The 12,551-nt window shown below is 40.5% G+C and overlaps 1 protein-coding gene across 1 annotated transcript in view; it reads left to right on the top strand.

Moving 5' to 3' along the window:
- Positions 1–2,389: 2,389 nt before the first annotated feature.
- Positions 2,390–12,551, top strand: part of LOC139069651 (synaptotagmin-7-like) — a 93,753-nt gene continuing 83,591 nt past the window's right edge. Inside the window, exon 1 of the mRNA XM_070550365.1 lies at positions 2,390–2,632. Coding sequence (XP_070406466.1) covers positions 2,599–2,632 — 34 coding nt within the window. The 5' untranslated portion in view covers positions 2,390–2,598. The remainder of the gene's footprint in view (positions 2,633–12,551) is intronic.

Below are 12,551 nucleotides of genomic sequence, written 5' to 3' on the forward strand. Positions count from 1 at the left end.
TCCTCCTTCCAGCTTCTTGCAGAGGAAAAGAAAGTTCAGTTACAAATTGGCAATTTACTCAGAGAACACGAGGAAGAAAAATAATTAAGGGAATTCTTTTAAATTGCTTTCTAACTGGTTTATTCTTGGACTGTGTCAAGGTCAGGGGCAGATTTGTCCTCCTTCACTTACAGGGCTGCTAGATGTATGGCAGCTTGAATACTGAGTGCTAAAATAATCTACATCTCATTCCTGCAGTTCATTTAGACAGCTTGCATCAGACGAGTCTCTGGTTGATGTACTCCGACCTGTGCTCTGGTGTGGTCAGTAAACCTGCACATGAAACTGTCTTGACTGCAGATGTGGAGGAGATGAATTAGAACCTTTTCTGCAGTGGAGCAACATTTTCACAGTTTTTTACCAACTTAACCAGTTCGATGTGTCGCTGAGACTACAATGTGCTGCTGCTGCAATGACCGTTTCCTACCAACGTGTGAAAAAAAGCAATTAAAATTGTTTTTATAGTTATGCTTCAGCTAGCTCCTTCCACTCATTTAACTCCTTTTTTATTTATTTTGTACCATAACATTTCTTTAGAGCACAACATTCTGTCTCATTTGCACCACACGATGAAAAGTGATCATTTAAAAAAAAGGAAACCCATAATAAACGTGATTTATTCTATTTTTTTAGCTTCTAAGAATTAAAATGCTCATTTGGTTATAATCATGAGCAGAAATGAATGGTTCTTGCATAATTTGTCACTAGGTTTGTCTTTCATGATAACTGATCAATATTTCTGTTTTACTCCTTTTTATTTGCACTGAAAAAGAAGAATTTCTTTTGAGAGACAAGAACAACATCAAGAAAAAAGAAAAATAAAAGCACAAAAGCATCTCGTACATAAAGGCACTGCACTTTAGGGTTTTTATTTTAGCATTGTTGGGTTGAAATTTTGATCTGGAAAAAAGAAGCCTTTTCTTTGACAGGAAAATGTTCTCACACAATATTTAAAATGTGGGTTTAAAGTGATATTTCACCTAAAAATGAACATTTGTCTGTCGACATATTTCCCAGAATTAGATTAGTGGGGAAAAACTATTTTTAACCAGGCCAGTCATTCTCCTGACCCAGCTCCTTTAGCTTTAGCATAAAACACAGTAAGTGAATGGATCCAACTAGCATTGTGAGTAAAAACAAGTTTAAAATCACTCAGTAGTGATCCTAATTCTGCTTGGTGATCTAAACAATCAGACTGACTGCAAGTGAAAATAATTGGTAACATGAACGAATCACAGGCGCCATTTTAGACTTGGGACTACTTTGTGACAAAGCACAGCTGTAAGCTACTGCACACTGGAAGCAAAAGCGGCGCGTAATGGCAGCGAAACGGCACCGCTTCAAATAGAGTCCATCATAATCTATGGAGTGTAACAAACTAGCCGCAACGCGGCAATTTTCAGAAGCGGCCCAGAAACGGCACGCCGCGGCATTAAAGATGGGAACGGGTTCTAATTTTTCCAATAGCTGCTTCTGGGATGTGTCAATTACCACAGTTACCATAGAGCTAGATAGGAAATAACACACTGCTTCAGTGAAAAGTCACCAGTAATTTTCAAAATAAAAGTATTGCAGCGAAACATGCTGGAAGCAGACTGCGGCACCAGGAATGTCAGCTCAATTTCTCCCAACAGAGTCCCAACTTTCTGAAGTTTTTCTCTACTTCATTTATAAACACTCCAAACTGAAAACTAAATCATCTATCTGTGTTCTGTCAGTGTTTGTTTTTACTAATTGTGTGCCTAAAACAAGCTGTTTCAAAAAGTCCCCAATTCTGACATCACAAACAGGACAATTAGCAGATCAATCTCACATATAAGAGCGAGCTGCTGCTGGAGGAGCAAAGGCTTCTGGGTATTGGAGCTTCTCAGCTTAATGCAGCCTGAGCGGGGGATGGGTGGGTGTGGCCAGCTTCAGCTAGTTTTATTAATGTAACAGAGCCCTGAAACGGCTCATTCTGGAAGGCACTGAAAATATCAATGATAAAACAGTTGAAATTGCTTTTCTATGATATAGAAATTTGTTTGCTGATATGAATCACAAGTGAGATGACAAACAACAACAACAAAGATCAGCCAGTGAAAATAAACCAAGTCTGAATCCCATCAAATTACTGAGTCTGCACTTCCAATTATAGATTTGAACCTGATCGACTGATGCACAAATTGATTGAACAATAAATGAAGACTTGCTCTGCTGCAGAAGTCCCATTTTGTCCTCTGAGCTACATTTCAGTTGATGCTGGAGAGGGAGAGGAGGCTGGGAGAGAGGGGGAGGAGGAGGAGGAGGAGGAGAGGGAGAGGAGGCTGGGAGAGAGGGGGAGGAGGAGGATGAGAGGGAGGGAGGGAGGGAGTAGCGTGTGAGTCTCAAACTGGTTAGCCTACCCATCCACTAGGAGGAGAGGAGAGGCAGCTGAGTGGCAACAAAACAATAAGCAGCTACTACTACAAACCACATCAGCGGAGTTCACGACTCACGGAGGAGTACACTATCAAATAAGAAGTGAGACAAACGCCATTGTTATCCGCCTCAGATCGGAGAGAGAAGAAACACACAGCCATGTATCTCAACAGAGAAGAGGACAACAGCAAAGGTAAGAAGATGCTGTGAATTATTCTTTGCTCGGAGCATCCTGAGAGTTTCAAGGTGTTTCATTTCCTCTGCTCTGTCACTCATCCTCCTCTTTATTACCAGCCTTGTCCATTCTGCAAGGTCCGGCATGTCGTTATAAAGTGTGGGCTGTCATTATGTAATATCAGTGCAGTTAATTGGCTCCTGGGAGGATGATCTGATCCGGATTGCATTAACTATCAGCTGCGGACCTGTTGTAGACAGAAAAGCACTTTGGACAAATGCATGAATTTGGAACTTGGTTGGAATTAGACAAAACTGTATATGTTATAAAAACTGGCTATGCATTAAGGAGAACATAAGACAAGGTCAAAGCCTTCAGCGGCAGTGAAACCTTGGTGTAAATAGGTTATTATAGATTTGTCGTGCTGTGCAGAAGCCTGCAAAAAAAAAAGAAAAGAAAAAAGAAACGAGCTTCATCTTTTTGTTGCTTGAGGAGAGATGACCGTGCCGCAGCGAGAGGGATAAAGGTACAAAGGAAGAGGAATATTTGAGTAATCTCTCCCACGTGTCTTTAAGGCGTGATTCCCTCTCCCCTCTCTCTCCTCCTCGGCTGCACAGAAACACACTCGTCCCCTGCTGGCATGAGACGAAGCAAGAATAACTCCCCCTGAACACACACACACACACACACACACACACACACAAGCACAGAAGGAGAGAGAGGGAGAGAGGTAATGCCAATTACCACCTAAATCTTCAGGTGACATGAGAATAACACCTGCTGCTACCCGGGAGGGTGGGAGGAGGTGGAGGAGGTGGAGGAGGTGATGGAGAGGACCAAAAGGCATAGTGGGAGGAGTCAGGGCTTCTGTTCATTTTTCCTTTTGATGTGAGTTAATGTGACCAACAACACGATGGGTACTGTATGGAGATTTGTGAGAGCAGCAGCTGCAGTGGAAGCTCTCAAAACAATTATCACAGTAGTAGAGTGTGTGCGTGTGTGTGTGTGTGTGTGCAAATACTAGCACACACCCAAAAGATGCAATCACCTTGACATTTTAAAGATAAGGAAAATTAAAGGTCTAGCATTTGTTGCAGGAAAGCACGCTGCCCCCGCTGCTTTTCATGCTAGTTTTAAACTAACATAATTATCTTTTTGTGCTGAGAAATGGTGAAGGTATGGTCCAGCGTGGGCAATGACATGATGCACAGTGTCACACCAGAAGCGTCGTGAATGACAGCTTCTTTCGTGTTGTAGTCGAGTATCTGTAAAACCGAGTTTTAGAAGAAGATCAAGAAATTACCTTTTATATAGCGCCTCTCAAGATAAAATTCATGAGGTGCTTCACAAGAGCAAAAAGTACAAAATAAAAATAATTTTAAAATGATTAAAAAAATCATAAAATTGGGAAAAGTAAAAGTTGTAATAAAAAATGTGAAGAAAGAGAATGAGAAAATGAATTAGAAAGAGGTGATCAGTGGATCTCTGGAAAGGCATTAGAATGAGGAGAAGGTAGTGATGAAGAATCAATCAAAGGTCACACCAATGCCAGCCTGGTGCGCTGCACAACCAGTAGGCTTTGGTCACAGGACCTCAGGGACCTGCTGGGGGCGTAGTGACTGAGAAGATCACCAACATAAGATGGTGCTTGTCCATATAGGCCCTAACAACCACAGCCAGGATACTGAAATGAACCCAGAAGTTAACTGGCAGCCAGTGAAGCTGGAGGAGAAGCGGGGTGATGTGGGTGTGTTTGGAGGACTTTGTCAGAAATCGAGCACAGGCGTTCTGAACCACCTGTAGACGGTTCAGGGAGGTTTTGCTCAGACAAGTGAAAAGCAACTTGCAGTAGTCTAAGCGTGAGGAGATGAAGGTGTGGATAACTGTCTCAAGTTCAGAGCGGGAACAGAAACTCAGCTTAGCAATGTTCCTGAGACGGAAGAAGGAAGGCATGTTTTGGTTTTCTGTGATGGTCACCTTGAATCCAGCTGGTTCCAACACAAACAGAGGCAAAAACATTATAAAACATCATCTAAAGACTGATGCTAAATGTTAATTTTAGTGTTAGTTCTGTTAAGAAAAAGGGAATCTTGTTCTTAAATTGTGATTTTTGTGTAATTCCTACCTAAAATGGTGATCCCAAGATGTTATCCCAAATATATTCTTTTAATCTAAACTACTCAATATAAATGAATGTTTCAGGCATATTTGTGAACTACAAGCAGCAAATGAGGTAAAGTTAGGACTAGCTTACAAAAACGCTCATTTGTTAAGTAGAGTTCTTAAAATTCAGAATGTTTTCAAATAGGCTACCTCATTCAAATCTGCATTCCTTTCCTGACAGTTTTACTTACTTAATTTGTTCTACTTTATTCACCGAATCTGACCTTGAACCTGTATGCAGCGCTTTAAGCTCAGTTGTGGGAGAAAACTAGCCTGGCAAGCCAGACTAAATAAATGTATTATTTAGTCTGGCAACGCTCCATTGACGGCTCTCGGTTGTGGGGCGGGTTCTACCGTTGTCTTTCAAATGATCTCCGCATCCTACTGGACAATGAATGTGACATACTCTTGTTTCACTCTGTTGCATCATCCCACCCACCAGGCATATAGAGTGCCCTGATTGGCCCACAAAGCGGATAAAGCTCTGTGATTTGTTCACTAAGCAGATAGAGCACTATGATTGGCCCACCATTATGGACCAATCACAGCTCTTTATGTGTTTGAAACCCCTCTAGAGAGCTGTGATTGGCCAGCCAGAGTTCTGGTAGGAGCTGCGGAGGTTCCAATGGAGCGTGCCTAGACCAAACTTTACAAAGCAAGAATTTGGTCTAGTCCACTAGGCTAGGAGAAAACACATGTGAGCATATAAGTGGATGAAACATGAATAAAGTTTACATAGAAAAGACTTCAGGAGATAGTTCAGCCATTTGAAAATGTGTTTCTGTGTGGAGGTTTGATGTAATTATCTTAAATAGATAACTTCCTGAACCGTCTCTTTTTGGAGAAACATACTTTACATTCTGCCAGAATGATATGCTAACGGCTAGTTTGAGGTAAACTAAGACCAAAGCACAATGGTGCATTCTTAAAGCTGCTTCAATATCCAAACTTATTTAAACATTTACACTGATTTCCAACTTTATTGTCCAGTTTAAACTCTTTCATGCATAGCTGGTCACATAGCCCCTAATAGGGGTCATTTTAACATAATATCTGTTTTAAATACTTGTGTCATGATTTTCTCATCCAGTCCAAAAGTATCCTGAAGGTTCATCTGCAGGCCTAAAGTCTTGGATGGTGCACACTGACTACAAACAGTTGACATTTTAGAACAAAAGCATCAAGGATAGAAGAAGAAACTCAGCTGATTTGTCATTTTCTTTAGCTGCACAATTGTTCACTGAAAGAGAAGGAGTGTAGACCAGTTAAATGTTCACGCATGGCAATCTTCAGCTCGGCTGACCCAAACTGAAGCATGAACAAAAATGGTGGCCTTGTTTCTAACAGAGGACAACTCCTTTGTTTGACTAGAGGTCTTATATGATAATATAACTCCTCTTCACACTGTATTATGAGTTAAAGCATTCAATCAGAACAGGGTGTGGCATTTGCATTGTATGCTGCAGTTTGACAGAAAACTGGAAAATCTTAATGTTTCTCTAGAGTTAAGTGAGTAAATTTTATTTATAAAGTACTCATCACAGACAGTGAATCACAAAGTGCTTCACATGGATCAAAAATAATATAAAACAAATCATAAAGTCTTAAAATCGTAAGGATTTAAAACAGAAATAAATAAAAATTAGAAAAACTGAATCATAAAATTGCTGACGCCGCCGATTGGTACCGGGGTCGACCCTTCAGACGGGCTTTGAGACGCTGCGACCGCTGCTCCGACAGCTCCAGCGCACATCCGAGGTCTCCAGACCTGGCATTTCCTGATCTACCTGGGAGGCCCCCCACTGGGTACGTACACGGCAAAATAGCGGCTCATGTCATCACTTTATAAGCCTCGTGATATCTAGTCATAACAAAGACGACCAGATTCAATGACGTCAGCCTAAGGAGTCTGAACCAACCACACACACACACACACGCACCAACACAACATCCAAATCCATTTTCATCCATCACAGAGTTAGTCCTGGTAGATTGTTTAGAATTTATAATTAAGAAATTAAAGATTCTCAAACAATCCCAACTCTCTCTCTTTTCTTGTCTCAAAGTCAATACAGAGTGTTTAATTAAACTCCCTGATGATAAAAACAGCCTTTTCTTCTGATTATAAAAAGTGATCTACCTACAGTGTATTAAAATACAACTCTAGATAGTTACATCACTTCAATTCCGTTACAATGTTATAAAACAAATGACAGATTTTTACAAATTTGAATTAAAAAAAGGAAAACAAAAGATTTAGGTAAAAGCAGCTTTAAATAAAAGGGTCTAGCTGTTTTTTTTTAAAAGATATCCAGACTGTCAATGCTACGTAAGATTAAAGAAAGATCATTCCATAGTCGGGGTGCAACAACCTGGAAGGAGTGATCACCTCGACTTTTATATCTGGTTTTTGGAACTTCTAGAACAGGGGCATTCAATTCCCGTCCTGGAGGGCCGGTATTCAGCATGGTTTGGTGGTTTCTCTGCTCCAGCACACTTGATTCAGTGGTTGAATCACATGTGCAGCAGCTCATCAGGGTCTGCAGAAGCCTATTAATCACCTACTGACTGAAATCAGGTGTGTTGAAACAGATAATGGCTCTCCAGTCCCGGAATTGAATGCCCCTGTTCTATAAGGTTCTGGTGTGTGGACCAGAGGGCTTGGTTGGAGCATAAGGCTTTAACAGTTCAGTAATATAGGGAGGAGCTTGACCTTGTAGAGCATTGAAAGTTATGGTCAGGATTCTAAAATGAACATTAAAGTTAACGGGTAACCAGTGCAGAGACACCAAAATAGGAGTGATGTGTGCTCTTGCTGCACACACACACATGCACACACACACACACACACACACACACACACACACACACACACACACACACACACACACACACACACACACACACACACACACACACACACACACACACACACACACACACACACACACACACACACACTCCCACTTCAGTGTCTTTATCTACTAACAAATACATGTCCTTCTAAAAAAATCAGCATATTGTGATAAAGTTCATTATTGTCTGTAATGTACTGATAAACATTAGACTTTCATATATATGAGATTAATTACACACAACTGAAGTAGTTCAAGCCTTTTATTGTTTCTAATATTGATGATTTTGGCATACAGCTCATGAAAACCCAAAATTCCTATTTTAAAAAAATTGCATATTTCATCCGACCAATAAAAGAAAAGTGTTTTTAATACAAAAAAAAAGTCAGCCTTCAAATGATTATGTTCAGTTATGCACTGAATACTTGGTTGGGAATCCTTTTGCAGAAATGACTGCTTCAATGCGGCGTGGCATGGAGGCAATCAGCCTGTGGCACTGCTGAGGTGTTCTGGAGGCGCAGGATGCTTCGATAGCGGCCTTAAGCTCATCCAGAGTGTTGGGTCTTGCGTCTCTCAACCTTCTCTTCACAATATCCCACATATTCTCTATGGGGTTGAGGTCAGGAGAGTTGGCAGACCAACTGAGCACAGTAATACCATGGTCAGTAAACCATTTATCAGTGGTTTTGGCACTGTGAGCAGGTGCCAGGTTGTGCTGAAAAATGAAATCTTCATCTTCTTAAAGCTTTTCAGCAGATGGAAGCATGAAGTGCTCCAAAATCTTCTGATAGCTAGCTGCATTGACCCTGCCCTTGATAAAACACAGTGGACCAACACCAGCAGCTGAAATGGCACCCCAGACCATCACTGACTGTGGGTACTTGACACTGGACTTCAGGCATTTTGGCATTTCCCTCTGCCCAGTCTTCCTCCAGACTCTGGCACCTTGATTTACGAATGACATACAAAATTTGTTTTCATCCAAAAAAGTACTTTGGACCACTGAGCAACAGTCCAGTGCTGCTTCTCTGTAGACCAGATCAGGCGCGTCTGCCGCTGTTTCTGGTTCAAAAGTGGCTTGACCTGGGGAATGCGGCACCTGTAGCCCATTTCCTGCACACACATGCACACGGTGGCTCTGGATGTTTCTACCCCAGACTCAGTCCACTGCTTCCGCAGGTCCCCCAAGGTCTGGAACCGGTCCTTCTCCACAATCTTCCTCAGGGTCTGGTCACCTCTTCTCGCTGTGCAGCCTTTTCTGCCACACTTTTTTCTTCCCACAGACTTCCCACTGAGGTGCCTTGATACAGCACTCTGGGAACAGCCTATTCGTTCAGAAATTTCTTTCTGTGTCTTACCCTCTTGCTTGAGGGTGTCAATGATGGCCTTCTGGACAGCAGTCAGGTCGGCAGTCTTACTCATGATTGCGGTTTTGAGTAATGAACCAGGCTGGGAGTTTTTAAAAGCCTCAGGAATCTTTTGCAGGTGTTTAGAGTTAATTAGTTGATTCAGATGATTAGGTTAATAGCTCGATTAGAGAACCTTTTCATGATATGCTAATTTTTTGAGATAGGAATTTTGGGTTTTCATGAGCTGTATGCCAAAATCATCAATATTAGAAACAATAAAAGGCTTGAACTACTTAAGTTGTGTGTAATGAATGTAATGTATATGAAAGTCTAATGTTTATCAGTACATTACAGACAATAATGAACTTTATCACAATATGCTAATTTTTTTAGAAGGACCTGTACAGGCCCCATTTACCATTTTACTATTGACTGGCTTCAGTTGTAAGTAGCAATAGAAATGTTTCTATTAGTCTCTATTAGTCAAGATAAACTTTAATGACTTTCCTTTATAACTCACAGCCCCATGTCTAAGTTAAAGAGCTTTTTTCTCATTGCCATTGTCATTTATAGTCAGGAAATCAAAGTGTTATTTTTTTTCCTTATTGTCTTTTTTGGTTCAAAAATCTCTTTATCATAACCAATGTCAATAATATGCTGTAAAAAATCATATTTATTGACTAAGACTGTGAAATCTGCGAGTATGCTGTTGTTTTATTTAGTGTTAAAGTTGGAATCCTTTCTTTCACAAAATCATGGCTAAAATCTACTTTTTGATATTGACAAATGTAGCTAAAACCACTGTTGTGCACACGTTCTAGACCCAGGTCAATGCATGAGAAATGGTCCAATAGTATATGTAACACAGGCTGCATTCAAAATAATCATGTTGCTCTTTATTTCACAAATTAAAGTGCAAACACCTTCTGCCATGTTTTGACATGGAAAGAAAAGCTTTAATTCAGTTAACGTCTACTTTTAGACCTGAATATTTGAGGAATCTGCTGAAGGTCACAGGAAATGGAAAGTCACCAAAGAAACACCTTACCTCTGAGGTTCATCATATTTCCCCTTTTGAAGATTTTAGAATAGGCTCACTTTGTATTTGTTATATTGGAATATCTTCTCAAAAATAAAAGAGGACTTCACAGAAATGATCAGAGCTTGATATAAGAGATGAATCCTCTGCTGATTTGTCATTTCTGTATAAAAGTCAGTTTATAACCCAAACGTCCAGTTTTACCGTTTGTCTGAAAGAACTTGATGTCAGTTTTAGTCTTTGTATAAAATAGATGACGTGGCAGAATGAATACATTAATCTGAGGCTACATTGGCATGCTGAGCTGTGCAAAAATCTTGAGCAACCCCTCATCTCTATATTTTTCTTTACCTTGCAAAGCAGCTGCTCATGAATTCCAGTTTTCTTGTACCACTGGAAATTGTTACAAATTGTTGGTTTATCGCCAAACTATTTTCAAAAGGCTGTTTTTCTCAGTTACCTAATAACGACTTGTGAATCAGTCAAGCATCAAAAATACATCAGTCTGGAATGTGTTTACAGAAAGCTAACAATTTAGCAGAGAACAAGTTTGTAGTTGTATCCTCTTTCAGAGACATCATTTGTTTCTATTTTTTGAGCTGCACCAAAAATATTATCAACAGTTTCACAAGCAACACCAAAAATGCTTCTATTTATAGTTAATTAAAGCTGCTTGCAATTTACCTGAAGGCTAATCGAAGGTTTCTCATGTCCTGAATCAGGCTGAATCAAGTTATGGATTTGTAAGAACATTTCTGAATGATACCTGATGTTTCGGGTCTTTGTTCTTCATCTGGACCCGATATTTCCTCAACACCTCTTTTTGATTCACATAAGTAGCCGTTTTCCTTGCTGCACTGCTGCGTCTGAATTCACACAGTGTCTCAAGGTGGAGGAGGGAAGGGAGAAGGAAGCATGTCTACCAGGGACATATTGACATTAGCCTCAAAGGATTAAATGGGAGTAAGCACAGACAGGTTGATCATACGTGAGCTAGACATTCTGTTAAATGAACATCTGACACGGTCGGCTGATTTTGCACTCTCACCAATGCTATACTTAAAGAGAAATGTAAATAATAGTCAGCAGAAAGACGTGGGATAATGGGCCACCCTGTTATTGTCTCCTCAGTCTGATGGAAAAATGATTCATACTGTAAAAAACACCCAGCAGTGATTACGATGGTCGGAATGAGCCGATGTAGTTGTAGATTTGTTTTACTGATGAGCCGTTGTGCTGCTTTCCGTATTTAAGGATGTGTTTTTGCATTTTAATGATCACCAGTGTGTGTGAAAGTGCGAGTGCAGCCAGCGTCATCACCCCCATGCATTACCAGAAACCCCACATGTGAAACGTCTGCAGGGAGAATTACAACTGTACATGTTTTAGTAAAAATTCCACAGACCTGGAGCTTTGCCAAGCTTCACCTATTGATTCCTTTTGATGCACCAATTATAGTTCAGATGTGATTGCTTTTATTGAGAAAAAGGTGAAGATGTTTTTAGCCATTTTGAATTGTTTTTTTTGTGTGTAAAAGATGTAAATTGTTATGCTCCAATGAACTACCTCGATTTAAAGTAAATGATTCACATCCTGGAGGACTGATGAGCTAAAGGCTAGTCTGAATGGATCAAAGACCAAAATATTTTGCTACGTTTTAGAAAAGCTTTGATCTTCAAAGTTTCACAGTGAAAACTTATACAAATATGGTTATTTCAACAAATATATCAGGGTTTTCCTTCTGGACTTGACCCCTGAATGCACTAGAAGAGCTGTATGCTGCTGCTGATGTTTACACTTGAACTTCATTCAAAATTGTTTTACAGGAGTGGAACACTCGTTTAATCAATACATTTGCAGGTCTCTAGTAGGAATGAATGCCTTGTAAGTCGTACTCGGGGTGCAAAAAACACTGGTGCACCATTTCCAGGAACTAGCAGCCACCCACATCACAGCTGAGCTTCAGACAGCAGGTTTGGAGTCTTATTTCCTGATATTTGGACATCTCACCTTGGATTGGATAGCAGCAACACCACTCTACCACTGACTTGTGCAACATGGACATTTTATCTCATCAAATAACACACACCTGGAGGAGCTTCTGCCATGTGGTGAAGTAGCTAATGCTTACAATAGGTTTTACTAGCTGAGATGTTCTCCGGTGTTTCCTGGATGCTAAAACACCAACAGCCGTCCCCGTTGTGAGTCAAGATGGGTGAGTCCATGAATGTTAAGTTCAAATCCCAGAGTTTCCTTGTCTATTTTCTCATTTTTTCATCCACCCCTCCTCTGCACAAGCTTATTGACAGTTTCAGTGCCATCCAGAAGGAGCTGTTTCAGGGCGTTGTCACTTTAAGAAAGCAAGCTGGGGCTGGCTATGCCCACCCATGCTCCACTCAGGCTGTTATAAGTCGAGAAGCTCCGATGTCCGGGAGGGGCTTGGAGTAGAGCTGCTGCTTGTTTTGTTAATTAGTGACATCACAAAGGGGGACTTTTAGAATGGTTTGTTTTAGACACATAATTCCTAAAAC

This window comes from Nothobranchius furzeri, chromosome 4, assembly GCF_043380555.1.
Source record: "Nothobranchius furzeri strain GRZ-AD chromosome 4, NfurGRZ-RIMD1, whole genome shotgun sequence".
Classification (NCBI taxonomy): domain Eukaryota; kingdom Metazoa; phylum Chordata; class Actinopteri; order Cyprinodontiformes; family Nothobranchiidae; genus Nothobranchius; species Nothobranchius furzeri.